Source organism: Stegodyphus dumicola, chromosome X2, assembly GCF_044657685.1.
Source record: "Stegodyphus dumicola isolate Sdum_Otavi_A_Nest chromosome X2, ASM4465768v1".
Lineage (NCBI taxonomy): Eukaryota > Metazoa > Arthropoda > Arachnida > Araneae > Eresidae > Stegodyphus > Stegodyphus dumicola.
Genome location: NC_140781.1, coordinates 180315404 through 180337542, shown reverse-complemented (window position 1 = coordinate 180337542; position 22139 = coordinate 180315404). Strand labels below are relative to the sequence as shown.

General features: G+C 35.3%; 1 protein-coding gene across 2 annotated transcripts in view; it reads right to left on the bottom strand.

Moving 5' to 3' along the window:
- Gycalpha99B (guanylate cyclase 1 soluble subunit alpha 2) overlaps positions 1-22139 on the bottom strand; it is a 424202-nt gene that overhangs the window by 182450 nt on the left and 219613 nt on the right. For both annotated transcript variants that reach the window (XM_035359312.2, XM_085809001.1), the window contains exon 6: positions 19434-19898. In XM_035359312.2, the coding sequence (XP_035215203.1) occupies positions 19434-19898 (465 nt within the window). The remainder of the gene's footprint in view (positions 1-19433; positions 19899-22139) is intronic.

Below are 22139 nucleotides of genomic sequence, written 5' to 3'. Positions count from 1 at the left end.
AGTATTTTTTCCAAATGAGATTTTCCTTAGATTTTAAAATGTCGTAATATGTTGGGCCGTGGACGTCCCATCATATACACAGTATTCTTTTATGCACCTCAAGCTTGGTTTAGAGGTGGAGGTGGAAGGCTGTCCGGGCTCACATTATGCTCTTTTCCTAACGATATTTTTATAGGTAATCCACTTTTTATCGGCATTTATCATCCGGTCTAAGAAAGGCTCTTTCTGTTCCGAGCAATTACAGAAGTGTAAATGATTAGTCGATTATGCAGATGTTTCTCATTTAAGTCATGTGGTACCTTTGGAATATTTGTAAACCAATCCTAGTTTACGAATACGGTCGGAAATGGTTTGTTGAGCTGAGTTAAGTTTTTCCCTAATCTACGACGTTGTCAAAAAAGGTGCTCTATCAAGAGTTTGACAATGTCGTCATCGATTAAAATGGTTGCTTTAATCGATTAAATGCAGCTTAGCGTATCATTAAGTTCGAAATCACTTACTTCACATTTTTCGAACCATACCTGAATGTTCTTCTCGAAACTACATTTCCAACAAAAACTTTCTTCAACTTTCTTTAAAATTAAAAACATGTAGCCTTTCTTCCATGCTGGAATTCGCTCAAAATACAGTGTCGCATTTTACCTTTATCAAGATCCATGTTTACACGATCGCGTCTCAATAATGATATAAAACCCTTTTGTGGCAGTTAATTTAGAAAAGCACATACGCATTATCCGAAAGAACCTTCAGGTAACCCTAATTTCTTCTTTTAGAGCATTAGTTGTCAGCGACTTCAAAAGTGCAAAATGTTTAATAGCCAACAGACCTAATCCCTCTCACCGTGTAGTATAGATTATTTTATTATTCCCTCATAATTCATAATCATGATAATAATAACATGAGAACCTTGATGGGTGAACTTTGGGAAGGCTGATATCGTACTGTGTGACTTACAGTCAAGTCAAAACAAAAGCAAGTCTGTACCCAGCTGTTTCTTTCAAGACTGCTTCAGATTTGCGTATTAAAAATGTTGATAACTCTGACAAAGGAATTTACAAGCCTGACAAAATTTAAACTAAATAGTCTAAAATGTAATCTATTTACTAGTATATTAGCTAGACATATTATTATTATTATTAGGTGTATTAATACGTTCCTGCACACAACTTTTTTAGTGCAGTTCTTTTGGCTGATGAAGATACATGTCAAATATCTGGTTCTTCTTTTTCATTGCGAATATACTGGTTTCCATGAAAACATCTTTTGCTTTTGCGATATCTACATGATTTACGAGATGCTATACTTGACATAATATAAATCAGACGTGAAAATGCAACAGATAATTAAAATTGTTGATAAATATTATAACCACCTTATTATGAATACGGAAGGCAGCGCTTGAAAGAAGATAAAATAAGTCTAACCTAAACAAATCGCATGGTGCGAATGAGAACAGTGCTGAGTTCCAGACTTCCTTCTCCGATGCAAAAATATTAATATGGCAATTTTCAAAATCTAGGAACAAATAATTCCTAAAGCTAACATCCTCACACACAGCCAAACAGCTCTAAACACGGAGTGTTTATTTTCCATTTGTAGAGATATTAGATTATTTCATTATTTCGAAGCAGGAAATGGAAAAATGAGCAATGCCCTCGCCGGGACTCTAACTACGGACCTCTGCAAATCGCGTCGAGCGTGCTGACCACTACACCAGGAAGTCATGCTAAGAAGGCGAGAGAAATACCTTAAAGGGCGATGGGGTTTTAGGGGTCCCAATCGCCAAATCCTGGTGGTGAAGAATCATCATCCACCACCTTTTAGTTCGGGCGCCACTGTAGAGACATTGGGTTATTTCGAAACAGGAGATGGGAAAATTAGCAATGCCTATGCCAGGACTCGAACCACGGACCTCTAGAATTCGCGACAGGGGTGCTAACCACTACACCACGAAAGAATGCTAACAATAGTGGGTAATACCTTGTAGATACATTAGGATTTTTTGGAAGCAGGCAAGATGATACCGTCCTAGCGTGCAGAACTACTACACCACGAAGGCACGCTAGGAAGGGGGAGAACTATCTTATATACTCCCTTTATTAAAGGGCGACTAGGGTTTTAGGGCTGGCTTGATTTGGCTTAGATTATGGCAAAGCACGTGAAGGCTACCTGCCTCAGGAGAGGGGTGGGCTTCGGGAAAAACTTTCTACGTCAAACTGACTCGAGCATACGTTACGAACGGAGACAATCACGAAAACAGCCACAAAGCTAGTTAGACACCTGAAACAGAACCCAGGTCGAGCTACTAGTCTTCACCGAACATGCTGTAACACCACTAAATCTCTTATGCAGCCGGGATTTGAAGCTGATCAAACAACATGTGTTTAGTGATTTTACGTTAGAGGACTGGTGAGTAGGCACCAGAATGGTTGAAGCTTTCTCAAGATTTTTGTTGATTTACTTTTGGTCAGTTTCGTTTTGATTAAGAACACTCGTGTTCAAAAAATACGCAACAAACGCTAAAAGAAAAAGTACGAATGTTAATAGGGAAATTAAAACGCACAATTTACATATGAGGCAGAGGTTGCATCGTCGAACGCAAGCAGGCAACGAAAATTAACATAAGTGACACCACAACGCCTTAAAAAGGGGCATGGCAGACCTAAGCTTCAGTTCGCATGCAGGGACAGTTCCCTGTGATCCGAGGTAGCCGAAGACACAATTTTCGCGATGAAATACGTTGGAAAGCTGTTGGGATGTTGGAAGCTATGGCAAGATAGATGAATGTGCATTGTAGTGTTATTAATAGACTGCGGAATCGTTACAAGGGATCATAACCCTGTAGAAGACGTGATTCTGGACGCCGGAGGATTAACACAACCGCAGACGATTGCTTCCTGCTGCTATGTGCAAGAAACCATAGATCACTAACAGCACAATAGTTAGATTCGTATCTCTCCTCCTGCAGCACGGCCCATATCCCGCCAAACTGTGTTGCATCGACTGCATGAAGTTGGACTGTACTGTAGTTTGTGCTCCTTTGTTTCCATCACATGTCAGAGCGCGTTTCATTTGGGCCTTCAACACCAGTTGGACGCCAGAGCAGTGGGGTCACGTACTCTTTACAGATGAGTCTCGATTTAATCTCCAGAACGATTCTCGAAGGGAAATGATATAGCAAGAGAAAGGGACACGCTATCGGGCGCGAAACATCGTCGAAAGAGATGGTTACAAAGGCGCAAGCTTTCTTGCATTTGCTGTGATAGCAACGAATGGTTGCACCGACCTCTATGATTCCTGGTGGTTCATTCACATACATCCGATATCGCGACGAAATTCTACATCCTCTAGTACGTCATTTTATCGCTGCAACGGGTGCGATATTTATCGACGATAACGCTCGCCTCCATAGCGCTTGAGTGGTACGAAGTTATCTGGAGAGTGAAATCCTTCCACATCTGCCGTGGCCTACTAGGTCACCCGACCTGTATCCCATGGAGCATGTGTGGGATATGTTAGAACGACAGATAACAGACGCAATGCGCGGCCAGGCATCTTCTGCGAGCTTCAACATGCATTACTAAAGGAATGGGTGCTACTGCCACAACAAGCTATCAACGACACTATTGCCAGCTCATAAATGGATTTTCGCTCACACAGGGATTCGATGCAATGAAGCCGCTGACCTACTGGCCAAGCAGGCAGCGAATTGCACGGATTTACTAGAACGACGAATAAAACTTCCTGGGTGTGCCATTAAACGAACAACTTTGACAAGTTTCCTACAAAATAGGCAAAGTAGATGGACAGAGGCAGAGGTAAGACGAAATACATATCGCTTACTGCCAAAAGTAACATGAAAATAAAGACCCACTATGCTAGCCTAACACAATTCTTGACAGGTTATGGACCATTTCCAGTATACCTCAACAGATTCAGACTTGGGGAAACTCCTTTCTGCGAATGCAGGGAGGAAGGCGACATGGACCATTATTACTTTCATTGTGTACATACAAAAACCTGGCACTTAAAGAAACCAGCAGATTGTGCCTGGGCAATGTGGACGTCTAACGCACTCAAAAACAGAGTAGCCCTTGGTGAAATATAGAAAATTTCAAGAAACTGCGTAAGCAGATGCAACCGTGAACACGAATATGTTTGAAATGTTCAGAATCTAAAGCTGATAATCAGAATAATGCTTGGTGCCTGCAGTTATCAAGCTACAGAAACTGTTATTAGTATGTAATATTCAACTTTGGAGTTTTCTCCGCTGTGATGGTATAATTCCATTTGGTTCATGTCTATGGTCGGAAGCCATTATAGCGGTGCACTCACTCGCTCATTCACTATTGCCAGCTTGCCTCGACCTAGTCAAGCATGAATTTCAGCTAGAGGATATCATGCTTGTCATTTGCGTTATGCTTCGTTTGCATATTCATCGGACCCATTGAGTTTTCGCGATGTGATGGTCGTAATATATGTGTTTTTGTACGTCTGTGCTTTATTGTTTGCTACATGGTCTAATAATGCCACATCATTTATCATCAACATGGTCTAATAATGCCACATCTTGTATTAATTTTAACCATATCCATTAAATAGTTTTCGTTTTATGCCGTATTTTGCCTTTGTTGCTAATTTTTTGAGCTGGTGTGTATTACTTTATAACTTTTATATCTGCTTTTAAAGAATTTATAGCATTACTATGTATCCTTTGCTACTACATCACGAATTCTTATCAATATTTTTAATACTTTGTAGTATTTCATGATGAATGATGCTAAGGTTCCTGTCTAAAGCTCTGTGAGGTTTTTTTTTCTTTTAGTTTTGTTTATATTTAACATTACGGTAAATTTTAGATATACCTCTTACGTATGATACAACCTTCCTCGCATTTTTAAAGCTTCTGAGCCTGCATTGATGAAAAATTCCAAATTTCCCTTTGTTATTTCATTATTTACTTTGAATTTAAAACATCGAAATTTTGCTTTGCTCCAGTTATCAGTTTCAGAAATATTAACAGTATTTAGCGCAGTCGCGGGGAACCTTTAACTCTGTTCAGATCAGAAGTCTTACACAATTAACGGATTTTAAATATTTAGGCAAATACGAAACATCTTCACTTTTCTAGAAGAAAAAACTGTACTCTAAAATATTTCCATTTTCGGTTATAATAAAATATTCTTCAAAACCCTTGTAGAGTCATTAGCTATTTTTTGATAGCAGGAGAGATGAAAAATGAGCAATGCCCTCGCCGGGACGCAAACCACGGACCTGTCGAATACGCGCCGAGTGTGCTGACTATTACATGCTAAGAGGGAATGAGACTATTCGCCGCGGCCATTTCGCCGTCAAGTCATATTTTTTCTTTACACGATTGTATTATATCTTGCCGTATTATATTAAATAAGTTTAATAATTTAATGTAATAAAAATTTTATATAAAATAATATGTAAAATGTTTTGTGTATAATTTTATACACATACATCGTTACAGATAACATATTAATTTGAAGAGAGTAAAGTGCTGACAAGATTCCAAAGTAATTCCGTTTTCCATTCAAATTCTATAAAAATGTGAATTTTCTGCTTGTATGATTGATTTCTCTGAGCTAGCCGATTAAAGATTCAAGAAAGTTTAACGAATCATGTAAATATTGCACCCTCATAATTTTAAAATCGATAATATAACTTCTGTTAGATCAGAAGTTTAGCCCAGCTCTCTTTGAAACATCTCTTTAAAACTTCTCTTTGAAACGAATTTCCAACTAAATATGTGCAATATCTTTAGATCTCATACTTGTCAAGAACTATATATATTACAAGCAACCTTTATTAAGTAAATATAAAAAAGGCAAACAGATTTATTAAACTAAATAAATTGAATATGCGTATAGTACAGTCATGTAAAGAAAACATGTCGTGACGGCGAAACAGCCACAGCACAGGGTATAGCAGGGTATAGAAAGGCCTATACCCTGCTAAGAAGGCGGGAGAAATGCCTTATATACCGCCCCTTTTAAAGGACGACTTGGGATTAGGGGATCCATTCGCCAAATCCTGGTGGTGGAGAATCATCATGCACTAACCTTTTGTAGTTCGGGCGCCACTGTAGAGTGATTAGCTATTTTTTGAATGCAGGAGAGGTGAATAATGAGCAATGCCCTCGCTGGGGCTCGAACCACGGACCTCTCGAAAACGTGCCGAGTGTGCTGACCACTACACTGTTACGTTACATGTTAAGAAGGCGGAGAAATACCTTATAACCTACATATGAGGCTAGTTAGTAGTCTATTTTGACATGTTACATACTCGAGAATCAAAAATGCAAGTGAATTTTTACTGTGAATAATATCTCATTATTCAATTTTTCCTCTGAGTTCGAATTAAAAATAATCATTAGTTTTTCTGTTAACGTACTCTGTCCGATATTTACTTTGAGTAAAATTCCTGAAAAGTGAAAGAGTCGCATTACCAAAATAAGTGAATTCAACTTTTAGTTAACTCACCTCATTAACATATAAGAAATCATTTCTCTAGTATTTTTAAAAATCACTCGAATGAAATAAATACTTCTTCCCCCATTTTTTTTATTTTATTTAATGTTGTTTTATTTTTTATTTTATCTCATTTTTTATGTTTCGGCGGGGGGGGCTTGAGAGAAGAGATATGCGTCTAATGTACTCAGCTTTCAGAATTTTCTTCTTTTGCTACATAATAATTAGTAAAAAATAGTAAATCCTGATACTTGACTTAAACGGTTTAAAATTCAGTCTAACGTAAATAAGAGGGGTAAGTGAACGTAATAAATATATAGGAAATCTGGTTAATAAGTGTGTTCTTATATTGATTATACTAAGTCAAATATAGCAAAAAAAATCTATCTTTTGATAAAATGAGCATCTTATTTTCTCAGTATAAATAATAGCTATCTTTCTTTTTACTTATTGTTCTTTTCGCTACGCAAATGAGCTCTTTGCATTCTAAATTAAGACCGTAAAATCATTTTTTTATTAAAATCTTTGTAACCAAAAGCTCTGACAAAATGAAAATTAAAAAATAAACTGCTTTTAATTCCCTTTATTTTCTGAACTAAATCCGCTAAAGCTGGAATCTTTAATTGCGCGAAAATTAACGCATTCATCCCACGGAAATACTGAGTCGATGAAAATAAAAATATAAATACCCCACAAATGCTTCTTTACAGAAAATTTTCTCAAATTAATTGTTAATTCTCCAACGTGTGAAGGATTAAAAGAAAGATACCCGTATTTTTTTAACACAAATAAATGTTTTATACCCTTTAATACAAGAGAAATAAACAGAACATAATATCTAAAGTTACGATAAATTAAATAAACCCTTCAATTTGCTGACTTTTTTTTTTATGTGCAGAAATAACACTCTTTTTCATAAGCAAAAGATGAAAAAGAGTTCTGAAAATAAAATTAGCAACATCAAAGAGCTAATGATCAAATCAGGTATAATTACATCGACGTAGATAACAGAAAATCCACTTTTGAAGTTATATAATAGGATCTAGCCGTGTGGTCAATTGAAAACGGAATATGAATGAGCTCAGAAACGGAATTAGGACGGAAATGAAAATCTCCTGCAGAGTAATTTCCTTTCAAGTACTCTAGCTTCATATAATGTTTTTCTTATAAGTTTTTTTTTTAAAATCCTAGTCAATTTATTTAATTAATTTTGAGTTCTTAAAGCAATTTGAATCTTATTTTCTGGTTCTTCTTTCTTCAACAATGCCTGTGGAATGCAGCATTAAAGATAGAATGCAGATACCATCAGTTTCCGGATAAATACCAATTTCTTTTGGGATGGTATGTTGTTTGTCTAAGAATTTTATTGCGCATTTAATTCCCGAAAGGTGGGAATTAAACCGCCAGTAGCCGACTAGTTAAGACCCATAAATACTAGTAGTTCGAGCCCAGGCGAACATGCTTGGCTGTATGGATAGTTTTCGTGGTTTTCTCGTATGTGGCGTGGATGCGAACCAGTTTTCCTTAGAAAATCCTCCACTTGAGCAGATAACCCTCCAGTGCTTAGCCATATTTTAATAACTAACCCCCCTAAAATTGCAAAGTGCTATCGATATTTAGTTATACTGTAGCTTGGTAAATGTTATATGTTTACTGTACTTGAAATCCAGGATCTTAATACTTAACTATTTCGCATCGAGAGAGGGCAAAATCTCAATTCCCCAAACATCGAAAACGCCCGTATCTAAGAATTTCTCTTGGAATGCTTTTCCTTCCCCCATGACAAGTTGAATACTACAGCGCTAATAATAGCCTTACTTAAGTAAAGCGAGAACTTCTTTCTTCGACGCTTTGACACTGTGTGAAGTTCCCCCTTGGGACGGGATTGCAACTTCGGGCATCAAAAGCTAAACACTGACAGTAAACAAAGGAAAGGAAGGAACAAAGGAAACAAGGAAGCTACTTTTAGTAGCTTCAAAAGAATGATTGACACGTGATTTAACAACACCTGAAAGCAATGAGTAATGCAGTAACGTGATGGAGGAAAGCACTGGGTAGGAAATTATTCAGGCGTTTCGGGCGTCCAGCCGATGTCTGAATGTTTGGGCGTTAGGGGCGACTTCGATGCGAAAGAGTTAAAACTTAAAAGAGTAAACAAAACTTATCTTTTTATATGTCATACTTTTTTATCTTCTCAGACAGATAATTTATCTATTATCTGTATTTTGGCTATATGGAGTTAATTTTAAATTTAAACAAAATTTAATATTACATTCACATTGTTTTCACATAAATATATTACGCATTTCTAGGATGTTTTGCCCGAATTTCTGTTTTTCATGAACGAAAAATATTCTGCTCAATTTTACCGGAAATAAAATGCAAGAAGAAGCAGTTGTAGGCCTATTTATTGAACGAAACTGAAAGAAATAAGAATAAAAGTTTTGGAGTTGCTAGTCTCCAGTAGAAAAGTTACTACTGGAGAAAACTCTATATTTTTAATATTTTTTGGATTATCTGTAGAACATTGTCAGAGGTGTTTTTACTACTATGTATTTCTAGACAATAGTTGCGTATATATTACCATATAGTATGTGAGAAAAATCGGGAGCTCATGGTTAGAAGTCATTTTGAGAAAATAGTTTTCTTACATTTAGTGTAACTTAACAGAACAAAAATGGCTACTTACGATTTAGAATGTAACATTTGTTTAAATATTCCTCTCTAAGTAAACTCTTTATATTCTTTTAAAATTTCAATTATATTGATTTATAAGTAATGAAACATTGGTCATTTCATTACATTCCGTACATGCAACAAAAGCAACAATAACAAATGATTTTGTAGTATTCTAGCACTCTACCTTGATTTCACTTCTCTATGATTACTTACTAGATATTATTTATCTACTAAATAATGATGAATTTTCGCCCTCACGAGAAATCTAATTCAAATAACGCAAACAAACACAAAAAAGGCAACTATCATTTATCTGACAATGAACTGAATTTGAACCAAGTGAAATCGTACAAGACAATCTTTACTGCAGAATTTATAATATTTATAATATCCACAGCATTGCATTATTTTAGAACTCTGATCTAGTCTCACAAAGGTAACCTAAGCAGAACTAAGTTAAATCCACTTATCATTCTGAAAAAATTTAGAATTATATAACTGAGGAATTATATAACCTTTTCATGTCTTTCAGCATCAAAAAACCTAATGTCTGTATAGTGGCGCCCGAACTAAAAAAAGGTGGTGGTTGATGATTCTTCATCATCAGAATTTGGGGATTGTGTCCCCTGATCCCCAGTCGCCCTTTAAAAGGGTGAGTATAAAATTTCTCCCGCCTTCTTAACATGCCTTCTTGGTGTAATTGTCAGCACACTCGGCGCGTATTCGAGTCCCGACGAGGGCATTGCTGCTTTTTCAAGCCTCTTGCTACGAAATAACCTAATATCTCTACAAAGTAAAATACCAGTCGGTTACTATTAGAAAATAAAATTTTCCATCTCTCAAGGTGGAATATCAAGTATTTTGGTATAAATAACTACCCGTTAGATTTTTTCGCATAAAATATCTTAAAAACTAAATTTATTGTGCAGAGTTATTCACACTTCTATAACTTAAATGGCATAGAAATGATTATAAGAAGAAATACAATCCGAAAAGATCTACCGAGAAAATACTTTTCTGTGCCTATCAGAATAACTTGAGATAGGAAATTAATTATCTCAAAATAATAATTGAATGCATGGAAACAAACAAGGCATGCTGTTGCATATTGCAAAATTTTATATACGTTGGGATATATGAGTCCACAGTATTGCTGCCATTACATTCAGATTATCAAGATTTAACTAATAAAATTTTTTAATTTTTCTTGCATATGATAAACTTCAACATTCTAAAAATTTTCAAGCTATCCACTTAATCTCTATGCATTTAATATGCAGCTGAGAATTGCCTTACATTCATTATTCGAACTAACAGTATATCCACATGCCCTCAACCCTCGCTGCTCAGAACGATAATAAAACTGGACATACAAGCATGATACTGTATGTTTTCTTAAAAAGAAAAAAAAATAGAAGTCACGTGTTTTAGGCAGTTAGTAGCTGAGTTAAGAAACTGCAAACTATAAAACTGATCAAAACAAGACCGTGAACATTTTCATATTTTACTGATTCTTTTCAAAAAATTCAAGCATTGAGAAGATAAAAATAATTGCTTTAAATTTTAAACTTCTTGGAAAATTTCTCTGATATTGACCTGTGCTATACATCATGGATATATTATTACAAAATTTATCACAATGAAAATACTTTATCATAAAAATAAAAAATATTATTTTTGAAATATTACAGTTAGATTAAAAGTTGCGATCAATATGCAAATCGGTTGAAACAGGATAATTAGAAACAGTTTATCGTGTAACGTGAAGGAAACCTAAATTATTCTTAAACTGAAAAGTATTTATTAATGACGGAATTTACATAATAACAATCTTTGTCATATAGGTGAGCGTAGTCTCTCATTGATACGTATGATGAATGAATCCTAGTATATATAATATTTTATTTCTTCTTACGCCGTTCTCGGAACGCATTGATGGTGAGACTGAGCAGTTTATTAGTCACATATATAAAATTCCAGTAATAAAGAAGAATTGTAATCATTAATATCGCAAAGAGAAGACTATAGTTTTAGCAAACAATGGATATATTCTAGCGCTTTCAAACATTTGTTGATAAATTAATCGATTTATCGTCTAAGAAATCTTTTACTATGAATGCTTACATTTTCTCCATCTAGCGAAAACTTCTTTACTCAGTATGCAAATCGGTTGGCATCATCTTTATTTAGAAAAGATACCTAAAATGATGGCAAGCTTCAAATGTCATGTGTATGTGTATTACAATATACACCGTGATAGATGCTCTGACCAGCCTTTATTTTCGCAACCGTTGACAAAAATATTTTAAGTGACGTAATTATTCTTGTTTTAGGATTCTTAAATTTAAAGACTTCGATTTAGTAAAAATTACGCCCATAACGTATTATACTTTCTTCCTATCCCTATACGCATGTTTAAAAAAACTTTACGTTCATTAACAAAATGCAAAAGGTTTGACTACCGTACAATAAGACCTGCACGACATCGAATTCGAACGTGAATTCAGTGGTCGTACACAAACTAAACAGCGCAATGTTTGCATTTGTACGTAACTAAAAATGAAATATCTGTTTAGAAAAAAGGTTTTCTGATGATAAGAATTTAAGTGACAAGTATTTCTATTCAGATTATTCTGAAAAGTATTAATCAATATAAATTTTTCTAAAGGAAAAGCTTATCCTGAAGGGATTCATAATGTAAACGCTATTCCTGTTGCGCACTAGATGGCATTGCTACTTCAATTTTCACAAACAAAATGGACACCTTGCTTCCTCCCTCCATGCCTTTCAATACGAGTTTCAGAGACAAACACTACATTTGTTTTCTGAATTTTGAGAAGAAAAAGATTAGCAAATATTTTCAAAAATATAAATAGTTAGTTGTATGGGTACAAGTTAAAGTGAATCAAAGTCTTTTTTTGTAAACTTTGAGTAAAGTAAGTAAATTATTTTAAGTATGTATAACATTCTTTTTGTAGTCCTCTCTATTGCGTAGAGATGATACAAACCACCATAATTTCTAAAACATAAAGCGGAATCGTTTAAAATTAACAAAAAATTTAGTTCTGCGAATTCTTCATGTTTTGCGGCGAACGAAGCAACCCTCCTTAAAAGTCAATACAATATTTTTCATTGTAACGAGTATTTTGCATTACAACGAGTATAACCCAATTTCAGATCGAGAAAGTAGTTACGTTTTGCTTTTGAACGAATTAAGACATTTTGCGGTGGACCTAAGATGGCATTTGCATTTCTTATTTTTTGACACTTTTTTGCGTAAGGTACATTTTGCCGAGTAACTTTATTTAGGAAGTATAAATAATAATGGTAAAAATAATGCCCCAACTTAAAAATCACTTCGTATACCTAACTCAAGATTAAAATAAGGTTTTACACCGGGAATCAATTTTGAGTTACTACGTCTAATCATATTTAAATAGCTTAATGTTTTTTCACAGACAACTGCTACTAAACATAGCCGAATCTGAAAAAGAAATGTAGGCAGTGTATCGTCGTTAATTTGAAGTTCGGCTTCATACATCATTGCCGAACAAACACCTCGGCATGAGTCTTATATGCAACAAATATTTAAACAATGACTCTAGGAAATCCTGCAAGTTGAAGGCTCATCTGAGAAGGTGTCACCCTGAAAAAACAGGTAAAAATTTGTAATACTTTCAAAGACCGAAAAGAAATTTTTAGAAAAGATCCACGGTGGGCAGCATGTTTCCTTCGGCGTTTAAAATAGACGATGATAGTTTGCAGGTGGCTTACAATACTTCACTACTTATAGCAAAATCAAGAAAGCAATATACTATCGGAAAACAGCTTATTTGCCAGTCATTTGGAGAGGCTTGAAAAATTGTTCTACATAAACCTGCATATGATGTAGCCAAAAGAATCTCTTTGAGCAGCAACAGAGTTCAAAAACGTATGAAATGACTGATGATGTTGAACGTTTCTTGTGTAATTATCTGGCAATGACTCATTTATTCATATGATTGAACACGTCAACATGGTAGTCATGGTAGTGACGCACCATTTCCCCCTATCTATTTATTATATTATGGATTAAGAAATCTATGAAGAGCTGCATTTCGCGAAACCTTTGGCAGCAAAGAGAAAAGCGAATCAATATCCAGAGCCTTCAGAGATTATTTCATAAAAAAGCGGTACCGTTTATAAAGGCGTTAAGTTATTTTGAAGCACGGGTACATGAAAATTGAGCAATGCCTTCTCCGAGACTCAAACTTGGACCACTCAAATACGCGCCGAGTGTGCTAACCATTACACCACGAAGGCATCCGGAAGTTAGCGGACCCAATAGCCAAATCGTGGCCGTAAAGAATTATCATCCACCACCATTTAGTCCGGGCGCCACTGTAGAGTCATTAGTCTATTTTGAAGCAAGAAATGTGAAAAATGTGTAATTCCCTCCCCGGGGCTCGAACCTGGACCTCTCGAATACGTGCCAAGTGTGCTACCGTTACATCACGAAAGTATGCAGAAAAAAGGGAGAAAGTACCTTATACTTTATCAAATAGAATGCAAGCAGCAGCAGATGGAATACCTGCAATGTTTGGGCTCTATCATAGTTTTATAAACCATTTAAAACTACATGTTCCTGGGGTGTCTGCAGTTTACTGAGTTATTTATCGATACCTTTTGTAGCAAAACGCCCGAGTGCCAGATTGCATTAATCTCTTCAATTCATCCTAAACGCAATAAACAAAACTCAGTGCAGCACGTTGAATTCTAGATTATTTGCGGAGTTCTGTAAAGAAAATGACGACAATCATCAATTAGTCCTACACAGTGAAGTATTCTCGCTGTCAAAAGTCTTACATTTGGCAAGATTTTCTGAAGAGTCCATTTTAATACAAAATTTAATCAAATGGAAAACAGACATTGCTGCTTATTTTACAGAATCTAAATTTAATAAAAAGTTTGCGGCTTTTCTTGCCAGAATTAACATAGTGAAGCAAAACATTGGACGGTGGGAATTTTCTCAGTTTGTAACAAATATCAGAGCTATTAAGATGATGACTTTACGGAGAATATTTAACGTTTAAATACGCTTCACACAGACTTTAAAATGAGGTTTGAGAATGTTTTGACTATGGAAATACCGCAATGGATTGTCAATCTATACGGTGATACTTAATAATTGGATATCATGTTACAGGAACTGATTGGAGTAAACACTAATGAAGAACCTAGAGTGCAGTTTAAAAAATGTTATCAGCATTTCTGGCTTTAGAGAGCCATAACTGTTTTTTATCTTGCATTATGGACTATCGCAAGAAAACATTTCATAGCTTTTCCATGCTCATGCTTCCTAGCAACTGATCTAATCTCAGCTGCCAATTTTCTTACAGAAAAAGGATTGAAAATTAGTGGCCGAAGAGATTTAAGGTTAAGCTTGACTAATTTGAACGCAAATATTAAAAATTTGCTATTAAAGTATAAGGTTCATTCTTCTCGTTAAAGGCACTTGTATTTTGGTACACTTACATTATGTGAGAAAGTTACTAGATTTGTATTTTGGGCCGTTTTGATTAATAAAATTAATTATGAATAATAATTAATAACAATTTACATGTTTTTATTCGAAAATTTTTACTCTATAATAATTCCTTGTAGCTGCAATTGCAGGAATTGGAACCTGGATTTCGCGAATACGCGCCGAGTGTGCTACCGTTACACTCCAAAGATATGCTGGAAGAAGGAGAAGCATATCTTATATATTCCCCTTTAAAATACCTCATATACTCCCCTTTTAAAGCGCAACTAGGGATTAGAGGACCCAGTTGACAAATCTTGGTGGTGACGAATTATTGTACACCAAATGTATTCCAGCGTCACTTATAAAATCTTTTAGAATATTTCGACGTCAGAAAACAAGAAATCCGCAGTGCCGTCGCGGGGATACGAACTTCAGAGCTCCCAAAAACACGTCGCGCGTTCTCCAGCTACAATACAAAGGTATGCCGAAAGGAGGGAGAAAATACCTTGTGCAATGCCCTCGCCGAAACTCCTACCTGGACCTCTTGAATACGCGCCAAGTGTTCTACCGTTGTAATTACGCAGACATTCTAGAAGGAAGGAGAAAATACTTTATACCCTATAAGTGCATATCTCTGTTTCAGCTGCTAAAAGCACGTTTGGAATTGATAAATTTTAATATCTTAGTATTAGGATCGGGTTCGAAAACCCACTCAACCAGTAGTAAATTTACTTGACAGCTATCTCTGTCAGGTAAATTTTCAACTCGTGAAGTAAATTTCAAACTTGTTACATGACATTTCCATACATTTTGTTTTCACCTAAGTGTTCTGGAACGCCTTTGGTGAAACTTTATTCTCAGTTTCACTATGCTTTCGAATGCTCGAGTATACATGTAACACAAAGCTAGCTTCACTAGCTTACTGCCTTTGGATTGACCCCTAGGAAGGGATCCATGAAAAACAGAAAAAAATCTGCAAGTGGTCTACAGTACAAAAACATTTGGGAACCTCTGCTCTAAACGAACTCATTTAGAAACAAGTGAATGAATTTAGAATTCATTGCGTTGTTCCGAATTTTCTTCACAGCGTTTAGGGCGAATTGACGCAATCTGCCACTCAGATGTTCAATTCAGAATTATGCAGAACATCGTACTAATCCGAAACAGGCAACCCGATTTTTTTTTTTAAGTAATTGGAGTCTAGAGATATTTTTAGTGCCATACTGGTTCTAATTCCACTAATTTTATTTCTGTTTTATTCAGTTCAATAACTGATAATTTTCTTTGCTTACATATTGTCTATCAGGAACGGGGTATTCCCTTTAAAACTCATATATATTTCTTTCTGAAGATGCTCTTAAATTTTGTTTTCATCAAAATGCATCATATCTTGAAATTTTCGTAACTAAATACTGAAAACTATGCGTACATAATATATAAATTTTGAATTCTTAGTACAGTAAGATTCATACAATAATCTGAATTTTATAACTAATAAAATTAGCATTAGAAATAAAGTCGTTGAATACATTAGATTCTTCAGTGTTCTTATCTGTATCTGTTTGATAGCAGAATGATTTCATTTTAGCAGCAGACATTTAAGACGAAAATAATGGATCCATATTTTGAATAAAATAGGTCACGTGAAAGAAAACATTATCTATTTCTTTCTTAAAAAGCTAATACATGTCAGTTGTTGCTAAATTGTGGCAAAAGTCTAGAGAACTATCTGCTGAACTGGTACTTCTTAGAAGGATTTCTGCAAGTTCGATAAGGAAACATTTTACATAATTCATCTTAAAAATTTCATAGGGACTCTTCGCATATTGCGCACAAAACAAATACACTTGAAGAATAAATTTCATTTTTATTTTTGCAACGAATGCATATCAGATGCAAATCTGTTTCCAGCTGATTTCAATAAGGAATTTCTTTTGTATCATTGGACAAACAACAATAGCATGTTTTTAAACTGATAAATCATTATTAAAATTTTTACTACTGAATCCTAAATTCCGAGATTCTTAATACAGACTTTAATGCAGAGTTAAAAACTTGATCCCTGAAATAGTTTAAATTAAAAAATTAAACAAGATGAATGATAAAAACTAGATGAAGTTCTCAAAGCCATTAACGAAACTTTAAAATTAATAGCATAATGTCAGAAGCATTAACAGTAAATTTAATAATACCCCTTTTTTCTAAAGATCTTTAAACGTAACATAGTTCTCTTCCAGCGTGATGTTTGTACTGACAAAGATTACTTTATGTGATTATGGAAAAGCACTCGAGAACTACTTTCATTGTTTGAATAGGAAAATTATCTAGGTTGCATTAGAGTCAGTTATCATAACGCTTAATGCCAGGAAACGTATATAAGCTCTGTGAAAGGCAGCAAAATAAAGTATCATAATGTTGCTTTTAATACCATAATGTTGCTTTTATATAACTAAACACAGTACTTCTAAGTCTTTTAATTAAGTCTCGACATCTTAAGCGCATTCGCCACATTTTAATGGCCTGCAATTTTGCTTACCCTGCATGACACAAAATGCCCTAACAACATCCATTTCAGTTTTGAAAATCATCTGAACATTAGACAACACATAATAATGCACGGCTCGGGCTCCCGTCAGTAGAATGCAGGATAGAGGTTGCGCACAATGTTCATAAGGTAGAACTGTCTTGTGAATCCTGACTTTTAATATCATCACTAATGCAGAATGACTTAGTCGTACCTCAGTTATTGCCTATGCTGATGCTACAAGTTTCATAATAAGAGGAAAACTTAACAAAACGTTAAACGATGTTGCAACGGAACATATGAACTCTTCTATGATCGCTGCAACTAAATCAAGCTTCACGTATCCGAAATAAAATCTACGACACTCATAATCCCTAAAACTGGCAACAGACTCACACCTAAACTCAGATTAGGAATGAAGGGACATAAAATTAAAATCACCAGCACACTAAAGTACCTCGTACTGACATGGGATCCAGGTCTTACTTGGATAACACGCATAATGGACCTCAAAAATCGGTCGCTAAGAATTGCGTACAAACTTCGGCAATTCCAACGTGCCAAGTGTGGTTTGAATCTATAAATACAGAAAATTATCTACACAATAATGCAGAAAAAATTCTAATCTACGCAACGGTAGTCAAAACAAACGTAATATGGTAAAAAAGCAAGCAACTTTGCAACATATAGTTCCACCCTCGTACGTATGCAGCAAGGAGCTACAAGCTTAACCTTTACTCAGCAATCAGAGGAGTCTGCAATAGAAATATACATCTGCAACAACATTCTACCACTTTCAATGCAAGGTTTCATAACTACACTGACAGTTCAAGGCAAGATAATATAGAATTCTACACATGGAAAACACAACTTGAACCTAAGAATAGCATGTTCCAGGCTGAAAGCGCATTCACTACCAGTGGCAATGACACATACAGTAAACAATACAACTGCAACGCCAGCTTCTACAGCGACAGCCTCTCAGCGCTTCATGCCATCCTATATTCCGTCCAAAGCTCTCATATCATGAGTAATATTCAAAAAGACTTACTGTGATTCAGAAACTTTAATTTCCACTTCCACTGGATAAATGTACATGTGGGAAATCAAAGAAATAAGCGAGCAGATTCACTAGCAAAGGAGGCAGCTCGCAACATCGGAGCGAATTGATAACCTTTCCACCCACCATGCTATTCCCTCAAAAGAGTCGTCAATAATTTGACTAAAGTAAAATGGCAAGAGAATTGGCACCATGCGCCACAAAGCTCTCGTGCCTATCTATTCTTTCCCAAAATCAGCAACAAAAGAGGTGCTTCTACTGCTCAACTAACACGCTATATTACAGGCCACGACCCATTTCCAGTCTAGTTTCATACACGATAAGCAATACGGACCAATGCACTTACAGCAGCGCGGGAAAACCCGAAAATTACCTGATGAGCTGCCCCACTGATATCCGGCCACCATCTCAGCAACCTCTCATCACCACCTTCAGATAATGAAAATTACAGAATCCCCTACCAATGCTGTATCCTCGAACAAAAATCATTCACACAAAAATCAAGGCTATCCTAGATATCCCGGCAGCACATTGGTCTGGACCTATGCGATGTTACTTAATTTCTTTTGTGCAGTCGCACAGTTTACCAAATAGTTATATGCAGGATTTTGTTTTATATCACACCCATTAATACTTCTTTACATTCTTTGCTAAAACCACAGTGTGAAGCTGATTCTAGAATAGAGGAAGGGGCGGAACTAAATCTGTCTACCTGGTCAAATATGAGGATTAAGTACCGGTGTTCTCGTCTTCCGTTACATGTTGTTTTTAACTGATTTACTGTAAATGGATGCAAAAGTATTTAGTTTAATTAGTTAGTTAATGATGGCAAAGAGCACTATTTATTTTAGGGGCTGCTGAGAATTATCTTGTGAAATACGTTTTCTATTTATATTACATATAAAAAATATGGAATAGCTCAGTAACCAGCCCTTTCATTTATCACGCACTAAACACTGAGTGAACTCTTCCGTAGCCCTAGCTAGTGAACACCTGCTGGGCTGGGAGTGTCAATAGATACAGACACAAGAAGTAATGAAATTTAAGGACAAATCCATGCAAATATGACAGAATATGATAGAAGTAAACTACAGTACTTGGGATAATGATTTTAAAGTCATTTTGAGATTGCTGCCAATATAACAAAATATTAAAATGTGCTCTTACCTGCAATGTTTCGTGTACCATCTTTATGATTAAAACAAATGTGACATTAGAAAGTTGGGCAACGTCATCGAATGCCACTGCAACTTTTGGAGACTTGATGATGAAAAATGAAGAGAAGTGCCGATCTCCTTCACTTATCTTGGATTTAAAAATGCGGAACAGGCCTTTTCCCAGTTGAACAATTTGCATATCACGATCAAGGATGATGTGGAAAGGGAACACCTTGCACATAATCGGTATAGATATTCTGAGGTCTTTTGGGAACCGAGATAACTTTTCAATGTATTTTTCAGTATCAGTGTCCTTTGCCTTCGAGCTGGAGACAGTGGTAACTTGGTATAAAAACTCATCTCCCAAGGAAGTAAGATTTACTATAACCTCAACTTGTTGCAGATTTCTTGCGGTTTCAGTTATGATTCCTACCATTGTTGGTGCAAAGTACTTCTTCTGTGGATGGTGCAAAATCTGTAAATAATGCTTTCATTAGATAAACTTAATAGAGAGTATCCCGATGAGCATACAAATTACGTTAATTTACAATAAATTTGAAACTATGATGTAATCTAAAATCGGTTAATGCTAAAATCGGTAATACCAAAATCTAGTAATTCAGTTTTAGTTTAGATTTTTATCATCACGTTTCCTCATTTTAATTTTTACTGCGGTAACTTATACTGTGCTATTTTATCTACTAATCATGTAAAACGTTTAATTTGCAACTTAGATTTTATTTTCAATGCGAAACTAAATATTTATTAAATAATACTCGGCTAACTTTGTTGTTGCTACTAGCGTAAGAGATTTTATTACTTTATTATACCTTTTAAGGGCCATTTCCTAAATCAGTTAATTCAATAAGTGTCGCACACACTATATATATATTATACATATATATTACTGTGAAAGACCGAAATTTGAAGAATGTCAACATTTACATAGTCGCAGGGGCGATAAAACTTCACAAGGATGAGGTAACGTTTTTGCCTGTCTTACTGAGAGGAGTAACCAGTCCCGGTGAAGAGAATTGTTCGTAACTCTGTAGAGGCGTTTTCACTGCGGTACATGTAGCTTTAGATTCTAACGTGAGAAAGGGCTACTCGATATTACTTGCCTTCTTAATAATGACAGCAGCTGTGCTTGGATAAATGTTAAGCATTTAGTTTTAAATTTAGCCAATAAAGAACTTTTTTTAATTTTTTGAACTTAAACTGCACATTCTAAATGAAAAAAGAAAATAATACCAAAAAAACTTACTTAATTATGTTATTTATTACAATAACTTAAACTTTTATGACATGTTGAATTGCGCAAGAGACCGTTGCGTTTACAACTGCATTTAGTTGTGGAACACTTCTTTTGCAGTGGCAGCATTTATAGCTTTGCCCTCTACTTATCGAATTAATTGCAGCTGCTTCTCTCAGGGACATTTCTTGAGAAGAATTCTCATCTATTGAAAGTAATTTTTTTTACAAATTACAAACTGATTATGAAAGCCACTTGAAGGTACCATTTTTATTTGCTACTATATAAAGGACGGAGTCTTCAATCCAAACAACAACTGCCAACACCTTTCGGCCTTTTCTCTTCAATATTTTTCTTTGAAATCTGGTTTTCGGTATAGCGACTGCTCAGATTTCCTTCAAAAGTATTAATAGTTACTTCAAGCTGTTCTTCGGTTTCAAAAGTATTAGCATTTTCTTCGATTTGAATTGATTTCTTCATTGTTCTTCGGTTTGAATATTTCCGATTTGTTCGCCAGGCAAAAAAGACGATACTATGTTTGTTCTTAATTTAATGCCAAACATGGCTTCATAAGGACTTAGACGCACTCCTTCATAATATATAGTGTTCTCAGCAAATTGAACAAACGCCAATCAATCTGACCATTTATCTGTATCGTTATCGTTCATCCATGCAGTTAACATGTTCTATATAACCTGATTAGCCCTTTCAACTGAGCCTTGTGTTTGATTATGATGAGGCTTTCCATGGACTATCTTAACATCTTTTCACATAGCTCATACATCGTGTGTGATTTGATTACTGAATTCCTTACCGTTATCTGAATGCAAAATAGCTGGAGCACCAAATGTTAAAAATAATTCGAGAAGATTATACGCAATTTCCTCAGCTGTCTTAGTTTTCAATGGCCGTAACTGGACAAACTTAGTCAAATGATCTCAATACACTAATATTAACTTATATTAGCCATCCCTGTGTGACTGTAGGTCTACCAGTTCAAATTGTCATACTGAATTTAACTCAACCGACCATTGGTTTTACAACAATACCTTTTCCTAGGTGCACTATGCTTCATTTGACATTGTTTAAATAAATTTAAATACAACATTGCAACTTCATATGAAATAATCTTTTATTTACCCTGCAAATCTTTAAGCATACGTGTTCTTCCTCAGTGACCTAATCTAGTGTGAGTTTCAAATAGTATGCTGAACAATTCATCATTAGTAACATAATACTGGATATTCGTTTCTTCTGGTTTTAAGGGTAAAATTAATTTTTCTCCATCATTAATTTTTAAAACGTCAAAACTTTTTAATCGTTTGTAACCCAAAGGTGTGCTGCACTTATGTTTAGCAGAAATCAATTAGAGTACTTTCCTTGTGAAAAATAAAAACAACTGCCTTCTCGTTTACATGCAATCGGATAAAAAGACAAAATTTAAGAAAACGTTGCGAGTACCAT